Source organism: Grus americana, chromosome 3 (genome assembly GCF_028858705.1).
Source record: "Grus americana isolate bGruAme1 chromosome 3, bGruAme1.mat, whole genome shotgun sequence".
In the NCBI taxonomy this organism is placed as follows: domain Eukaryota; kingdom Metazoa; phylum Chordata; class Aves; order Gruiformes; family Gruidae; genus Grus; species Grus americana.
This window is the reverse complement of record NC_072854.1, coordinates 66,373,947-66,398,263: the sequence shown is the minus strand read 5'-3', so window position 1 is coordinate 66,398,263 and position 24,317 is coordinate 66,373,947. Positions and strand designations below refer to the sequence as shown.

Sequence of the window (24,317 nt, the reverse complement as noted above, 5' to 3'; positions counted from 1 at the left end):
ACTGTTTTTGATTTTTACAGTATACAATACTTTATAAAATGATCAGACATTTATCATGATTGTTGTCTTGCCAATTTGCAGTGGGAACTAATTTGGTTCCACAAGATGCTTATACTCTAGTGATTAGTCTTTAATCGTTTTCATAATGTCATGTTTTGTTTGGATTCAGATTTGGTTCCTCTGGCCCAAACAATAGTAGAGTTTTTTATTTTTCTATTGAATCTTTTCTATGTGTTTCTCCAAGTAAGGCTCACTGTATTTGAATGGTTAGACTTCTAGGAAACTACGATTACATTACCTCTGTCATAGATTTCTTACATAATTGTGAAAAAAATAGATTGTACTACATTTCTAAAAGCATTTAAGTGCCATAAGATGCAGACAGGCACACAGTGAAATTTAAAAAGTCTAGGCACCTCATTGCTACTGATGTCAACAGAACCTTTGGAATATCCCAAAACATGCTCATGTGCATCTCAAATGCTATTTCATAACTTTTAGATGTCTGAGCTTTTTTATTTGTGAAAAAAAGGAGAAAAAATATTTTTGAGGTGATGACAAATATCTTAACTATATCAGCCTGCCTAGATACTGTAGCATTGGAGACCATTCCGCCTTTTGAGTGATCTGTGTTTCTTTGATTTTTCATGTCTAGGCTGGTCAAGCTCCATGTGAATGTTTTGCAAGGCCTCGGACGTCCCAAATGGCATCAGCCTATCAACCTACCTGTGGACACTGGATCAGCCTTAGGTCTCTGTTAGCAGTAGACGTTTATACTGGAAGGTTAAAGACCTGTTGTATCTGCAGAAGTCTATGTGTAGATACCTACATTTAGGTGTTTTATTCTAAAGCTGAAATGCACCAATGCTAGCTAGTGCACAACGGGTAATGCATCAGACTGTTAAAGATTATTTTCCCTTTTCATTAGTAAAAAAAACCCAAACAAAACCCACCAAACTAAAAAGGATACAGTCTGTTCTGGATTTGTAAGCAAATTATTTTTCATCCGTATGGAAAATGTGAGTTTATCTGGGTTTCCTGTCACTCAAGGAAACACTACATTAATCTGTTTGGATGATTGCAGGAAAACGGAAGTAGAAAGTAGGGGGAGAAGTGGGAGTTGTAAGTGGTTTTATAGGAACCACAATAAACACGCTTGGAACAACAGGCACATTTCATGTTCAAATACAACTGCTTGTTCCATACCTGGAAATCAGATGCATTATTCTGTGGACTGACACTGAAAGAACCACCTTTGAATGAAGTTGAGTTTACAGAAGACACTCCAAGTGCGAGATTTCTTGTTGAAATACTCATGGATGGTCCAGTGAACTGGATCTTTAAAGCCAAGGCATCAATAGTTTTTAGAGCTCTAAAACCAGAAATAAAATTATTCTAAAGACTGAATACAGAAAATATTATGCTCTGTATGCTCTCCACATTTAAGATGATCCTCTTGTTATTGACTGTTTCTACCACCCATCTGTGTATTCACAAGGAAACTATCAGACTGTAAACTTATGCATCTCTGTTGCAAACAAAAGCTTTTTATTGACATGAACTATCTGACTACATATCACTAGTCTTGAAATAATTTTCCAACAATACTTAGATCTATGCTGTGTCATGTATCAGGAGACTTCTCTTCCATCTGAATACTTTGTCATGTACACAAATTTTAGTACAAGAAGAAACATTTGTATATCTAACTTGGAAAATTCTTTTTGATGGAAATCAGAAAAGTTTGGGTTTTGTACTGCAATTGTTTGTCTATATATGGAAGGATGAATCCTTCCAACCTTGCAGGTTGCTCTCAAAAGTTTGTATCAAATGCAGAAATACTTACTCTGAAGATGATGCTGCCAATACGCTGTCTGAACTGGTTAGAATATTGGAAAAAATTGTCACCACGGTAGAACCCAGAGATTCATCAATTTCTTCATCGTTCACAATTTTTTTGAGCTTCTGCACAACATCATTTACTTTGTCTGAGGTTAGCTGCTGTCCTTCACCAGTGAGATTCAGAAGCTGATTGGCTATGTCAGCTGCATTTTCTGTAAGTATACACGTAAAATGAAGTAAAAAGAGAAAATAATGCCTATCAGTCCTGAAGTAATGCAGAATTACAAATTTTTATCCTCATTGTTGAAAGCTAGAGCATGTTCTGTGGTACTTGTAATGAACATAGGATTTTATCATTTTCTCAAATTTATATTTTTATGAAAATGTATATAAAGCCTGCTGATTATTATGTACTGTCCTCACTGGCTGTGCCTTTCTTTTCCTTAATTTGATTTGAGTTTGTAAATCAGAACTATTATGGAAAGGGCTGACTGAAAGGAAAAAAAGGGGAAGGAATAAAAAGAATATTTTCTCTCTTTTTTTCCTCTTTATGCTATCCTTTCTTTTTCACTGCGAAAACCAGTTTCACTCTTGAAGTGAAACAAATGCACCCAAAGTCACTATTACTGACAAAATAGTCACTCTTTCAAGATTTGGGGAGAAAGTCTGACCCCATTGTAAATGTTTCAGTTCCTTCAGAGTATTGCACTCTTGCTCAGAGGGTTGGCAAGCACAACACACAAGCAAATTTCATGAGAAGAATCTTCCTGGTAAAGAAAGTTTGATAATGTGTCCAATGGCAAAACATTAGTGTAAATCACATGTTAAACTGTAGGTTTGATGCCACCTGGATAGAAAACTAACGTAAACGCTAACATTTTACAATATCAAAATATTTGAGATTTGTTAGAATTTGCAAATAAGATTCTGAAAGATCAGCCTTCTTTAGTCTGCAGCTGGCTCTGGTTTTTTAATGTCGTGTTTTATAACACAGCTTTTGTTACATTTACTGTGGAATGTTCATTTTACATGAAACAGTGTTTTCATATAGCCTGACTGCAAGTATTCAAACAACTAAGTTTGGTAGCCAGGCTCCCTAGGATCTCTCTATCAGAGGAGAAAGAAGAGGCTTCTCCAAGAAAGCAATTCAGAACAGGAGCTTACTGTAGGTACTCCAAATTACTTATGAGAGTATCATTCTCTTCACTAGCTCTGGCACCAAAAAAAGAGGCCATAAAATTGTTGTCTATTTATTTTATTACTCCTTTAAGGCCAGAATGACATCAAGACGTATTTTGCAAACTGAGAATAAATCTGAAAATGTCTGATCATAAGCCCAGTGAAGAGAGTGGGAGTCTTTCCACTGGCACCTACAGGCATTGGAACATTTAAAAATTTGTCTGAACCTGAATATCAAATTGAGGTGAGCTACCACCTGCCTCTATTCTTGCTTAAAGTACCTGAAGAGTTTGATTTATTTCATTATATTGGTATGCAAAGCTTTTAATGAGTGGGCTTAATTCAACTTGGTGCACTTCCCCAGAGTTTAAATATTTACTTTGCATTGATTTTTTTTTAGAAAGATTTTAAACAACTTAGCAAAAAGGAGGAAGATATTCTTCCTTAATATAACTTCCTTACAGTAAAGCAGTAACCATAGTCTACAAAACTATTCCTTTAGCCAAAGACCAATATCAATATACCCACCTGTGCAATTTCTAAGATCAGGCTGGCCCCAGTATGATGTATAATTCTGCAGACCCAAATAGCTAAAGAGGAAAAATGACAAAACTCACATCAAATACAATAGCAAAATTATGTAAATGTTTCAGAATTCTTCTGTCGGTGTCACAGGGGTCCGCTCCTCTCAATTCACAATTTTCCTAGCACCATGACCCCTAGTGAAATGAAATATGTATGCTTGACAGTGGAAATATGTGATCAATTAAGTGACAGTGCTGAGAGAAACCCTAGTTCTTTCAGACAAATTCCCAGCTGATTCCTATACTGACTTGATAAACTGCATCAGTGGAAATTCTGGCCTTGTATTTCAGGAAAGACACAAATGTTGACACAAACTATTATGCCCCTATTATAGCCTAATCAGATGCTGTTTCTATAATTTCCCTTTCATATAAATAGCTTTGATCAAGTCAATAGCAAGCCACAATACCTCTCAGAAGAACATGCATGGGAGCTATATGAAGATGTAACTTTATGCCACCCATGAAAATTAGGGCAGGTCACCATCAGATCCAGATCCAAGGTGAGGGGTAGATATAAAGATTTTTTTTTTTCAAAATTTTTTTTAAAAAGCCTTACCATAGCAAAATATCCAGATATGGCTCCAAAATTAAACACACTATTTCCTCAGTTTTCTTTAAAGACAATTATGTTATCATAGCATAGCAAAGGCAGGATGGAGAATGGGAAAAAGCTATCCTTTCACTCAGCACATGAGAGAATAAAGTTATTCCTCAGCTGATCACCGTTATTATAACAGCACACTAGCAGGTAAGCTTCTACTGTGGGATGCACAGGACTAGAAGAGACCATTACAAGAGCTTCCTCTTCTCTGAAAACACATCCCACCTGTGGTCCATACTGGCAAAAGCTAGAGGAGGCAGTGGCAAGGAAAGCATAGCACAGTGCAGAACACAGTAATTGTTTTTATAAGAAGTGCTGTACATGGACAATCAATGGCATTGTGTAGATCACAAATGAACAATAAAGATAAGAAATACTGGGGCAGCAAGGCCAGAAGCCTTAATTTTTTATGATTTCGAGGCTCTGACATAAAAACAATTTGACTTCTGTACTACTCACTCTACAACAAAAGTTGGTCAATCAGAATCTAGCAGTTCTTGTACAAGATTAAGAGGCTGAGGAAGTGAGTTAGTTAAATATAATGCTGGTTGCTTTCCTGTTTGGCACAGAACCTCAAAGCTGATTCATATCCATGCTGACATATTGTTTTCAAAAAGTAAAAGATCTGGTCTTCTCAGAACATGTTCCAGATGCAATGTGGGCGGATAAGACTACTATATTGCATTTAATGGTGAGCATCCTAAATACTGAAGAAATTGACTAATATTGCATCATCATAGTGCCATGTTCAAGGAACTCAAAGGAGATCAAAGCCATATTGTTTTGGTAATATATCAAAGGAAGTAATAATATTCCCATTTTACAAATGGGAAATAGAGATACAGTGTCTACATCTTTTGTAGATGTTCACAAAGAAAGCCAACATCAGGGAAAATTTATCCTAAACCTTAAAACCACAAGTTCAAATCTTTAAGCATAAGATTATCCCCACCTTCAGTTATGACTTAACTACTGGCAAAATGCTTGTTTCACAGGATTTCTTTTACTTTCCCTTAATGAGATGAGAGGTTCTGGATTAAACCAAATACACATCTCATCTTCATAGAATTTTGTTGAGAAATTCTTAAACAAATCAGATAGTAGTAGTGGAGTGGTAGCAAATGTGAAACTTTGGTTTCAGTAACATAAATAACATGACTTGAAAAAAGCAGTTTCATTCTGTAAGAAGGTGTTATTTTTATATTCACTTTGAACATGTATTAACTGTGGGCCTCAGTATGCCCTACATAAGTGGTAGATGAGTTTTTCTTACCAGTGAAGTTGTCCTGGTTTCAGCTGAGATAGAGTTAATTTTCTTTGTAGTAGCTGGTATAGCGCTGTGTTTTGGATTTACTATGAGAATAATGTTGATAACATACTGATGGTTTTAGTTGTTGCTAGGTAGTTGTAGTGTCTACACCAAGTGAAGGACTTTTCATCTTCTCACGCCCTACCAGGTGCAGAAGAAGCTGGGAGAGCACAGCCAGGACAGCTGACCCAGGCTGGCCAGAGGGATATTCCCCACCACAGAACATCATGCTCTGGTTATAACTGGGGAAGCTAACTGAGAGGCGGCATTGCTTCTTGGAAATACACTGGGCATCAGGGTGTTGGATTTTATCCTCCTACATGTGGTGAGCAATTGCATTTTTTCATCACTTGTTTTATATATATATATAAAAATATAAAATTATAGTTGTCGTCGTCGTCATCATTGTCATCATCATCATCTTCCTTTGTTATCCTATTAAACTGTCTTTATCTCAACCCACGAGTTTTTGTTCCATTCTCCTCCCCATCCCACATAGGGGGAGGGATGAGCGAGCGACCACCTGGTGCTCAGCTGCCGGCTGGGGCTAAACCACGTCAGTCCTTTTTGGTGCCCAACATGGGGCACGAAGGGTTGAGATAACAACAGATCTGACTAGAGCATGTTAAAACAAATTTGTTATAAGCATTCATTATATTAGTTTAATTGTCACTGGTCACAACGTCGTTTTATGTGTTCATGGAGCTGTTCTCAGAGTTGTGTTATTTAACACCTCACTTGCTGTATATACTGGTTATCAGTGTTTATGTGTGGTTTGTCACCTCTAGGCACTGGATTAAGGTTATTGCTCTGCTCTTCGGTGTACTACTGGCTTCTAGTATGATAAAATCATACCACTTTGGTATCTCTATCCAGCAGTGGTAGGCGGTGCACAGAGTGAAGCGACAGCAATGTCTTCATCTTGGTACTTCGGGAGCCATCTCTCGGAAGCTATTAATAATTACACTTTTTACTTTTTCTCCTTGGAGAGCCAATATGTGAGGGACACACCTTCCTTCACCTTCCCCTTCTCTTCCAGGCTAATTACAATAGCTCTTGAGAATGTAGAATATCCTTGGGATGTTCAGACCAGCATGTTTCTATTGCTAGGTCTCCTGAATGTGGTTCAGGTCTTGTTTGGGGTTAAATATATAAATAATATATATATACAAATATACCTAAGACGAAATGGACATGAAAGTCAACTTGTTTAGTAAAGGATGATGGACAGGGCCATCACAAGAGCAGGAGGAAGAGACAGAACCAGAGATTACCTGATCCCTGTCCCTGAGTGAGCTGCAAGAGAGGACCCTTCTGTTGTGGAGTTGCTGAGGATCAAAGAACAACAGGTGCCAATTGCTACCAGAACAGTGCACTGGTGGCAATATCACACCAACCGACTCCCTGATTCCCATCCATAAGCTGATTCGTCAACTGGAGTGTCAGGGAGTGATCAGCAGAACCTGCTCACCCTTTAACAGCCCCATATGGCCAGTGTGGAAGTCGAATGGAGAGTGGAGACTGACAGTTGACTATCATGGCCTGAATGAAGTCACACCGCGGCTGAGTGCTGCCATGCCGGACATGCTGGAACATCCGTATGAGCTGGAGTCAAAGGCAGCCAAGTGGTACAGCACGATTGATATTGCTAATGTGTTTTTCTCAATCCCTTTGGTGGCAGAGTGCAGGCCACAGTTTGCTTTCACCTGGAGGGCCGTCCAGTACACCTGGAATTGACTGCCCCCAGGGTGGAAGCACAGCCCCACCATTTGCCATGGACTGATCCAGACAGCACCTGAACCCTTGAAATACACTGACAACATGATAGTATGGGGCAATACAGCAGAAGAATTTTCTGAGAAAGGGAAGAAAATAGTCCAAAACCTTCTGAAAGCCAGTTTTGCCATGAAATGAAGTAAAGTCAAGGGACCTGCAAAGCAGATCCAGATTTTAGGAATAAAATGGCAAGACAGGAGTCATCAGATCCCAGTGGATGTGATCAACAAAATAGCAACTATGTGTCCACCAACTAGCAAAAAGGAAACACAGGCTTTCTTAGGCATTGTGAGTTTCTGGAGAATGCATATCCCAAATTAAAGTCTGATTGTAAGCCCTCTTTATCAAATGACAGGGGGGACTAGAAGTTAAAAATGTGCTCTACATCACAGCCGGGGAGATGGAGTCTCTGGCAGAAAGCACCAGGGGAGACTTGAGGCTGACCCCTGGGGTTTTGGAGTCGGGGTACAGAGGATCTGAGGCCCGCTACACTCCAACTGAAAAAAGAGATACTGGCAGCATATGAAGGGGTTTGAGCTGCTTCAGAAGTGGTTGGCAGTGAAACACGGCTCCTCCTGGCACCCCGACTGCTGGTGCTGGGTGTTCAAAGAGAGGGTCTCCTCCACCCATCATGCAACTGATGCTATGTGGAGTAAGAGCGTCGCATTGCTCACACAGCGGGCTCAAATAGGAAACCCCAATCGTCCAGGAATCTTGGAATTAATCAGTCTGTCCAGAAGGCAAAGATTTCAGAACATCGCCAGAGGAGGAGGTGATGCGTGCTAAAGAGGCCCTACACATAATAAACTGCCAGAAAATGAGAAGCAGTATGCCCTGTTCACTGATGGGTCTGTCGCACTGTGGGAAAGAATCGAAGGTAGAAGGCTGCTGTATGGAGTCCTACACAATGAGTCACAGAACCTGCTGAAGGAGAAGGTGAAAGCCATCCAGCTGGCTTTAGACATTGCTGAATGAGAAAAGTGGCTGATGCTCTGCCTTTATACTGATTCATAGATGGTGGTCAGTTCCCTGTGGGGAATTGGGTTGTAGCAATGGAAGCAGAGCAACTGGCAGCACAGAGGCAAACCCACCTGGGCTGCCCCATTGTGGCAAGGTATTGCTGCCCAGCTAGAGAACCTAATTATAAAAGTACATCATGTAGATGCCTATATACCTAAGAGTCAGGCCACTGAGGAACATCAAAACAACATTATTATTATTATTATTATTATTCCTTTGTTATCCTGTTAAACTATCTAATTCTCTTTATCTCAACCCATGAGTTTTTTTCCCATTCTCCTCATCTGCTTGGTGGGGGGAAGAGTGAGTGAGCGGCTGTGTGATGCTGTGGGGTTAAACCACAGCAGAAGTACATACTCTTACTGCACACACATAATCTCTCATAGTACAGAAATCATCTTCCTGAAATACAATACCAGCCAATGGCAACCATTATGGAGGATGCAGTTTAACTATATAACCAGAAAGTTGCATTTGAAGCTCTCAGCTTCTCAGATATTTGAACACCTACCATGTTCTTGATGCAGTCTGAACTGAGCTCCCATGGCATAATGTAAAGTTTGTCACAGTTGGTCTGGTATCTGGCCAAAAATAGTTTGGAGGGTTTTCTTCAGCTAAACATTTTTCTATAAAAATATAAATACATCAGTGTTACTGGTAAATTTCTTCATTTAATCATCTTCCATTTCTTGTCCTAAGCTCATCAACCAGTCTACAGCACAAAGCTGTCTTCGAATGAAATTCTGGGTAGTTATCTGTAGAGCAGTGGCAATGGAGAGGCATACAACAGAGGACAACATATACTGCTGCTGCTCAAGGGAAAGGATAGAACGTGCATGCTGCATCCACTTGCGCTCCAACAGCCCCCACCTCCTCCCGCCATGGGAAAGGCAATGTCTGACTGGAAGAAGTTGAATGGGAAAAGATGAAAGCTAAAAGGAAATTGATTAAGGGCAGCAGCTGCCAGGAGCACGAACAACAGGGTTCAGGAGTAGGCATGAGGGGCCTTGGAAGTCCAAAATGTCTCGTTATAGCTCTGGCTGTAAATCATCCTCAAACTACCAGACGAGCTGTCAGGAACTGTCCCAGCCTCTTCAAACCAGAGAGCACAACACTAACTAAAGCAATCTGGACAACTGTGTTTGTGTTAAAAGAGATATCTTGAGCACAGCTCTCTGAGATTAGTGGAACAATGAGGCTTAAAGGGACAATTTAAAATCTGAAACAGTCATACTGTTTGGAAATGTGTGATTATTTTAACACAGATGATGCTTATTTATGGACAAAATCTGTTGTGTAACAAAGCCAAAAACTACTTACCCACTGGATCAACATCCACAGTATGAAGCTTATATCCTCCTTCCATGGTTCCATTATTATTTAAGAGCTTCTGTCGGATGTCTTCCTCTTCTAAATTGATGTTGTTGGTAGAATTATAAACCAGAAGAGCCAAAACCCCAAAACTGCAAGGAAAATTATCTGAGTGTTTGAGTCAGAACAGCAGAGGCCAAATGTGTGGAAATAAAAATATCTGGCAAACTCTGGAATGGAACAGTGTCGCTCATTATGTTAATGTTAATGTTGCTCATTATCTGTAAATTATTATTTTTGTATATATAGGGTCATGACATGAAAGTACAGTAGGGAAATTTCATCCTCTAGTTACCATTAAAGAAGCATCTCATCAAAAGAACTAAGAAATGTTTTCAGAAGATTTAGCTTACTTTAAAAGATATTCAAAGATGAAACAAAAAAGTTGTGAGTTCTAAATGGGTCCTAATTAAATTCTAAAAGCTGGTGGCTGATGGGTTAGGAACTTAAGAGCTGATTCATCCCACCTTACAAAACTTGTCAGGATGGGACAGAAGGTCTATCTCTCCACTGACTACAGAGGAAGACTAGAAGGTTAACAAAGAACAGATGCCTAACACTTAAATGATGGAGTGAAAAACACCCCGACACACTTCTGAAACTTTTAGTCCTAATTAGGAAAGTCTAGTTGCTCAGATGAGTAATTTAAGTTTGAGCAGTAATAGCTGTTTTGTACTGTAGCCCACTGCTACTTTCTTGGGCATAAGAAGTAGTTCGAAGCGCCCAAGTCTCTTTCCTGTGAGAGAAATAAAACAGTCTCCACCCTTGTCCAAAAACATAGCTTTTCTGGAAGGGAAATAATGAACAGAAAAGCAGTTCTAGCAGGACACAGGAAAGAAGCCCAGAGTGGAAGGCTCAAAAATTTCCTCCTGGGACACAGAAAACACATGTTGGAGAAGAGAATATGTTGGTACCTAAAAGCATTGCTTGGCTCTGGCAAGTAGGAGGTGACGCCACTGAAGCATGGAACATTGGATCTCCATGGGAGCCAAAATGTGGAAAAAAGGAAAAAGCAAGCCTACTTTGGTCTGTCTTCATCTTGGCCTTGCCCTTGGATACCCAGCTGCCTGAACAGAGACAGACCTTCGTGGTGTGTGAGCAGTTCCTGGCAGGCTGGGTAGCGGCGGCGCTGCCAGCACACATACAGTGAGCGGGGCACACACCGAACAGAGCTGCTTTCACCGGCGACCCCCGGTGCAAGAAAGCAGCAGTGAGCTAAAGGATCTAGCGGTCTGCTTGAAGAAGAGTAGGAGAAAAAATCTGTAGGGGCGCTCTACGGCAGAGGGTTTTCGGGTACCCCTTCCTAGACAGACCAGGGCTTCATTTCCAAAAATCTTCCAGAAAGACATCCTCATGATGACAACTTAGAGTTGCACTTTCCAGAGATGCCTAGTCTGGTACAGTATAAAACTGTGTACAGATGTTGCTCTTAGATGGCAGATTTAACCCTCTTTCTGTCAGATATCATTCCGAAAAATGAATAACTCCAACTGACAATTCTGAAGTACTCTTATTAGTGAAATGTCATTAAGAGAGCTGGTATTAGAAAATGACATTTCAGTCTTGGGGAAAAAAAAAAAAAAGAAAAGCCCAAACTTCATAAAGAAATCACGAATGTGAACTAAATACTCCACACATTTCACTGTTGCAGATGTAAAGAAATAAGTAAATAAATATACACGGTCCCTGGTTGGTGTGGTTTTTTGCTGGGTTTTTTGTTGAATACCAGTACACTTTCCTTTTTTCTTGCCATATCCGCTGTTTTACTTGTAACATGTTGCTGGAGAAGATAAAAATGTGACTACCTGCTGGCTTGGCTTGTTTTTTCTCCAATGGATGTGTTTTAGCAGAGACATTCCAGCTGTGCCTGGCCAGGTCGCTCCTGCCCTGCTCCCAAAGATACCGAGTTCCTCCTAACATTCCTTTGGTCTGTGTGGAGTGCCTAACGTGTGGCAATAGCCTCAGTAGGGTGGATATGCATTAGCAGGCTTTTGCTGTATACCTCGGATATATTACGAGTCACCAGTTTATTGTGGCATTTATTTTTAGCAGAAGCATGGAAATTGCCTATGGGATTGCCAGTTCCTTCAGCCCTCCAGTACTTCAGCCCCCGAGTCTTCTGGCACTTAACTATCTTTCCTAAAAGATTCTGGCTTCACTCATCTATTCCCTTTACTTCAGAAGAGGAAAACTTAATATACTGATGCCACTCCCTACCTCAGCACTTTGGCTGCACAACAGAAGTCATATGTGAACAGTCACTGCTAAGACTACGCTGCCTATTGCAGAACTCCCAACTAACCAAAATTGTTAGAGTGGAGGGATAATGGCAACAAAACAGAAGGGATAATGATAGATGAGGTATAACTGGCTACAGTTATCTTGAACAATTATAGACAAAAGTATTGATTATGAAGCACTGATAAAAATAATCTGTTAAACCACTTTGTTATTTGTTTTCTGAGAAACTCCTAGAGCACAAGTCATATATACTGTGTAATAAGAACCTGTTCCATATTATGATGAAAACAATTTCTATAAACTTTTCAGAATGACTCATGCTAGCTTCCCAAAGTAAATAAATACCTTTTAACTTGACAGCTGACGCAATATGAAGCTGAGTGCTTCCTTCCACTTTTGTCACACTCAGATCCCAGAAAGAAAACATTTTAATGATGAAGAACAAAATTCTCAGTTTGTGAAATAGTAGGCCTACGCTCAAAGAATACTGCCATGCTCCGCTGGTGTCACCGGATTTGCTACACCCAACCTTACATCTTTTATTATGTGCCATATAAAAGCAGACAGATTCTCGCAGCAGTAATCAATTACAAATTACACATCACCTACAGTAACCTGTACTGCTAATATTACTGCTGTCAATATAAAAAAATGGACTGTGGTATAGGTAAACACAATGGGGATAAGTATTTATCCCTCTCTTCTCTTTGACTGAAATGGTGACAGCTGGAGCAAGCAGGAAAACCGGAGCAGACCAGCGTCTACCCCACTTTGTCCTGGTCCGCTGAGCTAAGCTGGCTCGGAGAGAGGAGTTTACGAAGCTGCACCCTCATCAGAGGCACAGGAGGCGGTGGGGGCGCCTGCGCTGCCATGGCGCGTACCACAAAGCCGGCTTTCTTCTCCGGCAGCGTGACTCAGAGCTATTCCAGGACAGTGTGCCTACACACGGGCTGTGGTCTCACCGCTACGCCATGCGAGGAGCCTGAAGGAAGGATTAACAAACCATGCGAACCGTGCAGCACGGACCGCCTCAGACCTGAAGATATGTGGCTGATAATTAGCAACGCCTATTTCTCCTCTTGTTTCAGTTGTACTAAACAGGCTGAACTAACACTGAATTATTGTGGCTGTCAAACTGTTTAACAAATCGCTATTAGTGTCTTTTGTAGTTAATGTTACTTGATTTAAAGTATATAAAGAATCATTTTTAAAGCACCTAAGTACTCAGGGAATCCAAATCTCCACTAAAAATCACCGGGAATTTAATTCCTAACTACCCTGGCATATTTGAAAAAGTTTTAAGATGTCAGCATTAAATTCTTTACCAATCTTGCTGTTATGTTGGCTTTGAAGATAAGCAGTGATGGGTAGCTATAATTCAATACCGACAACGCAGATAGGCCCACAGTCACCCGTAAACACTACTAACTTCTTTACTTTAACTAGACAAACCAAAAAAAAAAAAGCTGACTATTGCATAAGTCACTCAGTGAAGATGTAATACAAACAGCAGACAAAATGTTTGAAAACACACAGAATGAGACAGAAAGAAATATGAAAGTAAAGGAAAAATTAAAAGCATTCCACAAAAGCATATCAGTTATGGATAAACTTTTACTTGAGGTGATTTTGACTGTGATACCATTAAAATATTCAGAACAGAGAGCAAAAAAGTAGGACAGGGCATAATAGACACATTCTAAGTAATGCCAAGGATGAAAAGGCTCCTTTCTCGGCAGAAGGTGACGTTATAGAAAAAATATAAAATTTGAGACTTCAGGACACAAAACTAAAAATTGCAGCACTTTTTGGACTACTAAAAATAAAAGCATCCTAAGCTTCCCTTTTAAATTAATGGCCACTGTACCAGAACAGTGCTGGAGCTGCATGGTCACACCTCTGTGCCTAACCTTGTGTCTCCAGGCCTTGCTCCTCCTTGCAGATCTAGTGTGGGAATACAAACAACTACAGCTTTTCAACAGAAAGCACTTATAATGTGTGATGATTTAGTATGAAGACTATTCGTTATTAGAAAATGTAGCAGAAAGGCAAAACAGAAAGAGCTGGAATCCCCCACATTTCAACAGCTGGTCTTCGCTGAAATGAGTTTTTAGTTATGAATTATGTTCCAAAACAACAAAGAAAAACCTCATTCCCCAACACATTATTTTCCTAAAAATGGCATCTATCTACACCAAATCCAGTTAAAGTCAGTGGAAAGACAAAGGAAGTCCTTGGAAGCTGGATCAGGAGCGGGCAGCTTCAACGGGAGGCTAAGAAGGGATCTTCCTTCAGTCGCTCAGGAGGAATTCCCAAATTCCTCCATCTGTGATGAAGGCTTTCTCTACAGGTCATAGACACAAGATGCCAGCAGGGCACTGTGGAGAAACCTGAGGACTTCTGCTTGGCTCTTTGTTGGCCAGTTTTTCAAGCAGAAATATTACACACACAATGTACACATTATGCAGCATTTTAAAATGTTGCTCAGCACTGGTCATGGCTGTCCCTTACAGCCTTCTGTAACGCTGAAGTTGAAGTAGGGGGGAGTAGAGGTGGGCCAGGTTCAAGTTGTTCCTGGAACTGCACCAGTAGAGACCAGGAAAATCTTTAAAATAGGCATAGGTGTCACTGATATGTTCATTTATAAAAAGAATAGCATTATTATTTTGCAATGATTAATTTGAAGTAATCCACAAAGAATGCAAAAGCCTAATACTTTATTCAGTAAAGATACTTTGGACTATAAAAGCAAAATCATGCTGCTCTGATGTTTCTAACTCCTGTCTAGAACTATTACACAATCTAATTAGCTTAAGTTTTATCCAAGTGCATTAAACTTTCCATTAAGCAACACAGCACCCAAGAACACAGCATGTAGGAGCCTGAATCTGCCTCACTGCCACTGGTGGCATAACTCCCACAGACTTCAAAAACGAGGACTAGGCATGGGCAGCTCTAGTTTCCTGCTTTCCTCTCTGTTTTCATTCCCAAGAGACAGGACTTCTGTTTAAGTTTAGTGGTCTTTACACAGATTGCTACCACTGCGGTTTTTAATTTGGATGAGTTGTTTAACAGTACTAACATTAATGTTGTTTCACATAGTAGAAGCAATTGAACACAGGAAACAGGCCAAAATTATGACAATAAAGTAGTGGAATTTGGAGCAAGCATAATATTTGTATATTAAGTGGAGAAAAGGTTATAAATGAATTGGGTCCTGAATTCTCAGAATTGCTTGCAAAAGAAAAGAAGAAAGGAGAAGCAGGGGAGCTGAACTGCTTAATTCCCCTACTGAGGCAGCCCAACATAGCTGTCCAACAAGACCTAGGATCAGTAGGACCCTTCTGAGAAAAGCAGCAGTCACAGAAAGTTACGACAGTGCTGCAGTGTCACAAAAGGCAAAGAATAAACAAAAGAAACACATTTATAATTTATCTACATAAAGAACACAAGTTGGCTTAAGTTTCAAAGGTCTATGCAAAATAATGGGGGACAAAGAAACAGCTATGTCCATAGCCCATTCCCAACTCCTGTCTACTTTATTTTGAACAGCTGCCCTCTCCTTAAGAGATGGAAACAGTACAACCAGAGGAAAAAATTAAACACAGACACAAAGTTGAGTACAGCTGTGATAAAATTCTATTAAAGTAGTTAATATTCTACCAAAGTATTAGCTTGATATACTGCTGTCACCCAGAGATCTCACAGTATTAAAGGTGCTGACAATAATATGCACTTTTGGACTTGGCACTCATCACCATGTACGTAAACACATAACAAGCACAGTGTACTTTGGATTTCTGCAGCTCATAGAACGCAGCAATGAAAGAATAACAATCCACTTCCATATTTTTGTTTTGTTTTGCTCTTCTCCAGAATGCAGTACAGTTTAAAATATTTATTTGGAAAACACCTATTTTTAACATGCCAAAAAAAGCCAGCTTCCTACCTCCCACTTCCAGCTTCTATTTCTTCTCTGAATCATTCTCTCTCTAATGATTTTTCCTCTTTCACTTGCAAGAAGACTAGGTGGGGAGACTGATAACAGAAGTTCCTTGATAAGGTAGCAGTGTGGTAAATAAGGCTTGAAGCAAAGCAAAATGCATACAAAAGGTTGGGAAAGGTTTTGGGTTTGTTTTGTTTTGTTGTTTGGGGCTTTTTTAACTGTTTCATAAAATACTAATCCAAAAGGTAAGGAAAAAAGCTGCGATCTGAATGCTAAGAATATGATCTGACGTAAAGAGAGGGAAAACTTCTCAAAGAGCAATTCAAAGAATTGTGATAGTGCCTTAGAAACCAGACGGCTATGATCTTGCGGAAAATTTAGAAAAGAGACATAAAATTTAGTGAGCTAGAGTAAGACTAATATGTTCTGTTCTGTAAAAGATAAAGTTAAGGCCATGATACTTATGAGTTAGGTCTTAAATTTTAACTGTGAAGTGAAATTCTGTTCAGATGAACATGAAGGCAAGTGGAATACAAAGTACTTACGGACTAAGGGAAATAATGGAATGTCTAAATCTGCAACAGATTTATTCTTGACTATCCAAAATGGAGAAATAAGAAAATCTTTGGATAACTATTCACAGGAATAGTTTATAGGATTATTTAATTAATAGAAACTGTATGAAATCACACTGTGAGCAAGTTACATACAAGAACTCTGCCATAATATTTCAGTGGATTGCCTGAGTAATGAGAAATTAACATTACTTCCACCAGGGATTAAAAACTTCCAACCTGTAACCTGCTAAGTTTTTACACCCCAAAACATTACTCTGGTATTTTGTAGGATTTCCTTAGAATCTTACCCAGGACAGATCCAAGAAAGTGGAAAACCTAACAAAGTATCTTAAAATCAATGATTGGGAAGTAGTAGAAAAAAGCTTTCTGGATCTTCAGAAATTCAACAGATTTCTTCCTTGCAAAATCTAGAAACAGCTGTGTGAACCTCAAAGAACTGGAAACCTCGTGACTAAACCCAGGAACACTGAAGACTACTGGGAAGGTGATCCTTCTTTTGTTTCAGAAGGGAAGCAATGTACAATGATAGACATACTCAGAAGACCTAAAGGTGGGAGAACGCCAACTTTTCCCAAATGTTTCTCTTGTAAGAGGTAAACAATGCATGAAAATATATGCAAGACTTGAAAAATACATGAAAAAACAGCAAAAAATGCTGTGTATATATATTTCTACATATGTATATGTGCATATACAATGTGTAAAAAGTGTAGTTTTTGTTATTCACATATCATGTAGCTCAATTACATTTTTAATTATCCCTGCGTTACCCCTACTGGGTTGCTAGGTTGGGCAGGATCTTGACTTCTCTCTTTTTTTTTTCCTTTTCTAAGAAAACATGCACAGCATAACAATCCTGATTATTTGGAGAACAGTAACATTTTGTGTGACATGATTAGCATTTATACTAAATTATTCAGAATGATGACAAAATACCGTTTGGCCTTGACACAAAGTGCACTAGAGCCCATGAGAAGGCCAGTTTCTCATTAGACCAGGCCTACCTTGAAAAACTGTGTGTTATATTACGAACATGTAATTCCATTGCCTCTGAAATTACATATGATGAGCAAAGTAAATGGGGATGAGGTTACTTCCCTGTAACAATGATACATTATTAGAAGTAATTTAGTGCCATATTCACTGTATGTCAGAAAGGGAGGGAAAAGAAAGGGAAAGGGAAAGGGAAAGGGAAAGGGAAAGGGAAAGGGAAAGGGAAAGGGAACCAAATCCATAGGATAGGATGGCAGGATGATGAGATGAGAAGAAATCAGGTGTGCAGTCTAGGGGAGAACAGATGCTGACAAGCTGGGCTGCTAGTCTCATAAAAGATGCAGGAATAAGGATGGGGAAAAGCTTTACACTCCTCAGCAGTCTTGGAGTGTCGGTAAGACCTGAGGCATGGTCTCCACTTAAAAGGTTTTGCTGGCATAACCGTATCATTTGGAAGCGTGAAAAAAAATCCCACCCACATCACTACACCCTACTGTAAATGTAGGTCAAGCAGCAAAATAGCCCATTCAGAGACTGAGTTTACACTATACCAGTTAAATGGTTTTGCCAATAAAAGCTGTCTTTCTGCTGTGGGTGTGTGGGAAGGAGATAGTACCTTTTACAGATCTCTTCACATCTAGGTAAACTCTGTAGAAAACTGGAAGCATCAGTAACTACTTCCTGATGGTAAACTGGGAATACTGGGCTATCTTAGAAATTAAAAAGCCCAGCTGTTATCATGGAAGTTCTCAGGAGTCAGCAGTTACAGTCCTTTCCTACAGGACTTTTGCCTGCACTGCAAAAACATACATCCCATACCCACTTGTTGCCCATTCCTCACAAGACTAATTATGTTTTGGTTTCCTCTCCTTAATTTGGTCCTAAGATTCACTCCCTCCCTATATATCCCTCAGAAATCAGCCTGCTGCTTTCAAAGAAATCCCCCGAGGCCCAATTTTCAGGGGGTGTGACCTATCTAACTTTCTTTGGCTGTGTTTGAGGCCATCCCAACTCCAGTGCCTCTGAGCCCAGCAGAAGTCAGGAAATGAGAGCATATGGTAAATAGTTTAACTCACACTAGTTTGGCGTTCAATTCTAGCATGATTATTCAGTGTTTTGCATCTAGTAAGAAGTCTGTTAACTCAAAAGGCTCTGGTTCAAGAGAATAAATGCAGTGACAGTGGATAGATACCAGTGTACCAAAGCCTGGCGCTAAAGAAAGCTGGGTACGCCATACCACGTATATATGTCTATTCAGTTTTGTGACAGACGAAACCTGAGCTCTGAAAAAAATGATCTGTTAAGGTTTAAAGCCCAGCAGGTTTAAACCAAAACAAACATGATAACCAGTATGAGGTTTCTGAGCACATCCAGAGCACTCAGCTCACCAGCAGTCATATATTTACAGACTGGCAGCATACGCCCAATAATAGACAATGAATCCAATAACAGACAATAAAGCCTGTTGTAAAGCCACTTGTAATAGCAGCTGTTGCCTCTATCAAGAAAATATCTTTTAAAATGTTACCTTTTAATACTTCTTTTTTCTCTTACTCCCTCTTTTATGGAGCCGGGGTGAATGCTATAAAAGAAATAAACATTAATTAGGGTGCGCTAATTCTCAAAAGGAATGTAGGATAAACATCTTCCCCCTTCATTTACCTGATATTGACCACATACACAGTGTAATTCCAGTTCTGGAAAGTACGGTTTAGCTGAAAGACAGGAAGACATTGATCACATGAATGGTGAGATGTTAATGGAGCTCTTTGTTGCTTAAGGCAGAGTTAGAGTTTCACCCTTCTCCCCCTTGAGAAATCTCCTTCAGTTTTTCAAAGTAAAGAGAACACTCTCCCATTTCAGTGAGGATTGTTATATTAGATGTACAACTGGTAGTGAGAGATGTGGGCTTTTTTACTGACAGATGGAAATCTCTATAAGGTCACGACACAGTGAAAAGGCGAGTGCACGGGATGCTGAACTTCTCATTCTCTCCCTCTCTTCCTCATCTTAAATTCTCAGAAACACTTTGATTAGAAAAGATTTACAGACAAAACAACAGGGTCAATTTTCACCTAAAAGTCTACAACCTTATGATGATCTTTTTTTCAGGCCTTTGTACTATGTATTCTGAGCGGGCAATGGCTGCTCAGTTTTCCCCTTGGGAAACACTTCTGCATAGTCTGCTAGGGCCAAGTGACGCCTTTCTAGATTCTCTGGCGCAGGCACCTACGTACTCCGCCTGGCTACTCCTGCAAAGAGAACAACCTTGGCAGGTGTGGATGGCCGTGCTTCTGGCTGTAGATGAGTATAGGTGGTTTCCTTAGCTCCTGAAAGCTGAAAGCCTCAAGGTTTATTAAAAGAAAAATAAAGAATAATTGCCATATATTTATGACATCATATTTTCATGTAAGTAGTTGGTATAAAGACTACTTACAGATTGTGTGAGTGCCACTATGTGACCTGTCGAAAAGGACAGAGAATATCTGTATTCGGGCAGGAGGAACTTTCAGAGGCAGGAACCTCAAGAATCCCCAGAAAGGAGCTTATGTCTGCTAAAATGGGCTGAAAAACCACGGGCTACAAGAAACCTCAACAACTGACCTATGGCAGAAGACTTCTGAAGTAGAGAATATTAGGGTAAATTGGAAAAGTGTATTGCCTCACACAAGTGAACGCTGCCTGTTTTTTTATTATTTCTATCACATTATAACTTCAAAAACACATTAGAATTTGAGTGGAAAAATTTAATTCTCTATAGTGATGTTGGAACTTAGACATCTCCCTCTTTCAGTAGACAATTTTGATTCCTCCATACTTTCCAAAATCTCAACTAGCATCTACATTTCTTAAGAAGCTGGCTAGTATAGTGGAGACATTTCAAAATTTTATCCATAGTGCCTAGCAGCCCCAGCTAGACCCGAATTCATTAGTGTGCAAATCAGTAATAGGAAGATCTTCAGAGAACGCATATTAATTTAAGAATTTAATTGGTGGGTTTTTTTCTTTCCCCTTTTCAGATTGATAACATCAATGGAGCAGATTCATATATGTAATCACACAGGAAAGAAAACTTAACTTACCCATTCTGCAACCACATCATGTACTTTTGATACCGAGTTGGAGGTGGAACTAAAGACAGTTATAGATATCCTGTAGAATAGCCCACCTGTCCGTTAAAAAAAAAGCATTATAATGTGAGAAGCTGAGCAAATTTACCTTTTGAATAAAGAGACTTTAGTTTCATGATGAATATGAAGATTGGGCTGAACCCCAGATACAACGACACCTCAAGGTCTTGTTGGCATTATACAAGTTTGGAGTGAACAAGCCCTGCAGGCTTGGGCCCATTCTCACTAGTCCTGTCAAATTAGACAAGAATTCCCTCCCCCTCCATATTTTAGAGACACTTGAAATGTGACATGGAAACTCACAAACAATGTCCATAGAAATAGTATTTTGCATATGCCTTTAGTGTGGTGTGTAAAAGCAAGATCATGAAAGTGTCATGAATTTAAAAAATAATCATAATTACTGAAGTCTGTAACATGGATAAATTCCGCTCTCAGTTATACTGTTATAGTCCAGAATTCAACCACTGCAGATTAGACTTAAAACTCTGTGAGAGCAGATAAGGCTCATAAATTGAAAGCAACAAGGTAGCTGAGGACAGAATTAGGTGGGAGAAGGGATATCCATGTCTTGTTTTCACAGCACAGTCTTTGCTCTCGGGCCTGGCAATAGCCAGATAGTAGAAGAACCCACAGCAGCTTTACAAAACTGGCAGCTGAACAAACCATCTTTCAGTCACAAAATGTGTAACGCTTGGCTTGGAGCAATTTTATATTCAGTAAAATTATTTTGAAATGGCACTGGATAAATATAAATTCTCTTTAAGCTCATGTTGGTAGGCAGCATTACAAGATTTCACATCTAATAAATAACATCAAAGCGTCTCATAGTTATCCTCTGTGTTAAAAGTCTATACTTTCACAAGTCAAATTTTTTTCATTAAGCTACTAAAAATTCTGTATGCTCTAGTTGGATAAAATTTCCCAGGATGCGGGGGAGGTTTAAGAGCTTTTGGATCAATTCAGTTGCATGTATGCGCACATGTGGCATGGCTTGGTTCAGGGCTGTTACCAAATGAAGTTGTGGGTCTTGGTCACAGATACATGTATTTATATAAATCTTATGGAAATCTTACAGAGACACTACATAGGACAGAACAGGACATGACAACAACTATACAGAAATCCCCTTCTGTCTCTTGATTGTAAAGGAACTGCTCTATCTTTTTGAGTCTAAATAAAAGACCTTTTATTCTAGGTGGAGCAAATGTCATCATTTTACAACTCATAGATAATCATTTTACAAGAGCTTGAAATAAAAGCATCTGGAAAAAAAATGCGAAGTCAATATTTCCCAGTTTTATTGTGCATATTGGTTACTATCCTATTCATCAGCTGGCTTGAGTATTGTTCTCTCTTTTCATTATGGAATTGACCATGTGATCACTGCGATTAGTATGAAAATTCCTCTGGGATAAAATACTAAAGAATCAATTTCTTGCAAGAAGATGGTTTACCAGTTACCTTCTTTGGTAAGCTATGATTAAATTTTAGATATGAGTAGAATGAACTTGCTTCCTTTTTAATTTATTGGTTTTTTTCCCTCCCATAACTCAGCAGATGCACAAATGTGGTGTGCACTTTGATCTGAAAAAGTATTTTAGTTTGTTATTATTACTGTGATAGTTTCAAATAAAAAAGAGAAAAAATAAGTCTTTGGAAGTAGAAACTTGGACTTTGGGCACATTGAAAACACTTGCAAGACTTGGATCTCATTTGTATGTATATATCTCTGTATATACATATTTTCAATTTTATATGTATAATGTACCTTTTATATGTGCTATACAGATTAACACATACAGAAAGTGTGCATTATATATCTTCTCACACATTCATGTATAATCATATATATAATTATAACCTTATTTATATAATTATGTATATGGACAAAATCACCTTAATATAGGAATATGCAAAGTATTTTTAAAATCAAACATAGTAACTACAAACTATTCAACAGCTTCAAGATCTCCACCAGATGGTGACCCAAAGCATGTTTTAATGAGGTGAAAAAAGAACGAGAACAAAGAACTAATCTACATTTTAAAGCACTCTCAGGAGACTGCAGTGGCAGCTAGTGAAAACTAAAAATGATTTCTCACTCTCCAAATTAAACAGTGGAAATCCCACCTCAAAATGCTGAATGAAAAATAAATATTTTTATGGGCAGAAAATTGATGAAAAGTAGCCAAAGATAATTTGAAAAAAGAGGAAAAAGAGAACCTGGAAAAACAATTCTCCCCACACCCACCACCAACTACAAAAATATAATGATCAATTAAATACCAGGATTGTTTGATTTTAATTCTGTTGGGCACATTATCCAAAAGTTTCTTTTAGAAAATCTTTGCTTTTTGAAAGTTAAATCCTTAAAATATATTAAGATTATAAGTGAAAAACATTCATAAAATCTGTAACAATAAAATGTCATAAAAATACACAAAATACATGGCAACCCAATATATTATCCTCACAGTCCCATGAGAGCTGTCTTAGAGAAGTACACAAAAATTAGACATCACGTGTTAATGACATTTACTATCACTATGATGTTACAAATTCCCTTCTACTAGAGTTAAATTACTATTCCAAAATCTTTTCATATGCTAAATGGAGCTATATCTAAAGGATGAAAGCCAGCTACTTCTATGTTCAGTCTACCAACTGAATATCTAATAGATAAGATGATCTGGTTTTTTTCTACATGTAACTTAGCGGCTTGACGTACTGTAGTTGACCTCAGGTCGACACAGGCAGCCCAGGGCAGTGGAGTAACACAAACAAGATAAAAAGACTGCAGGAGAGCTAGTAAGTTGATTCAGTGGTGGGTAAGGGGTGGTATTTTGGCTTGTCCCAGACAAGGAATGAACATGTGCCGAAACTGATGACTGATTGTACATTACAGAAGAAACTGGCATTTGGGACTGCATGAAAGAGTGATGAATTGTGGCTGCAAGTGTCATCAGAGTGTCCTTCAAGATGGTCTCTTTGTGCTGAATAATAACTCCACTGTATGAAGATGGCAAAGGTATCATCACATCATTCATTACTGCAGTTCTTGATGACTCCAAAATAGAAGAGAGGTTTGCAAAATGTCCATAATCAGCATTTTCAAAATCCAAGGCATGAGTACTAGCAATATTCAGAGAAGGCACTCCTTCTCTGTGCTTGCTAAAGGATCCATACACCTCCCCTTCCGAATCCCATTTGGAAAGCCTCAATACATTCGTTGATGTCAGAAGAGCAGAATTCCTTATGTCTTCATTATCACCAATGATTTCTTGTTCAACTGCCCACAGAGAGTATCTCAGACTGTCCCCTTGATTTTCAACAGAGTTGTGTCCTAAAACAATTTGATGACTTCTCAGTGCTACTGCTGTTGGCAAGCTTAACTCTGCTACATCCCACTGAGGGATCAGGCTTGGAGAAACTGTATCAAGATGGTTCTGAAAACTTTGCGGGAGCTCAGGTGTGGAGTAGCTGTTAGGAGGTACACTGACTCTGAATTTTGAGTCTGAATGAAGAAGGTTCCTTAATTCCAAAGACAGTGTCATTGGAAGGAAGTCAGAACTCATCAAACTGAGGTTTTTAAAAAAACCACCTGCATCTAGTTGAACTTTACTTCTTGCTTTATCAGTAGTATTTGTTACAGCATCATTCACTGAAAGACTTTGAGACTGTGGTGATCCATGTGTTCTTGTACTGTTTACCAAACTCTTAATTGGTGTATTGATCAAGAA

General features: G+C 39.0%; 1 protein-coding gene across 5 annotated transcripts in view; it reads right to left on the bottom strand.

Moving 5' to 3' along the window:
* Window positions 1-24,317, bottom strand: part of ADGRG6 (adhesion G protein-coupled receptor G6) — a 114,665-nt gene that overhangs the window by 28,477 nt on the left and 61,871 nt on the right. For all 5 annotated transcript variants that reach the window (XM_054819522.1, XM_054819521.1, XM_054819523.1 and 2 more), the window contains 8 exons: window positions 20,527-20,612; window positions 19,106-19,158; window positions 18,972-19,025; window positions 9,635-9,777; window positions 8,826-8,940; window positions 3,550-3,611; window positions 1,847-2,054; window positions 1,207-1,372 (listed from right to left, as the gene is read on the bottom strand). In XM_054819522.1, the coding sequence (XP_054675497.1) occupies window positions 1,207-1,372; window positions 1,847-2,054; window positions 3,550-3,611; window positions 8,826-8,940; window positions 9,635-9,777; window positions 18,972-19,025; window positions 19,106-19,158; window positions 20,527-20,612 (887 nt within the window). The remainder of the gene's footprint in view (window positions 1-1,206; window positions 1,373-1,846; window positions 2,055-3,549; window positions 3,612-8,825; window positions 8,941-9,634; window positions 9,778-18,971; window positions 19,026-19,105; window positions 19,159-20,526; window positions 20,613-24,317) is intronic.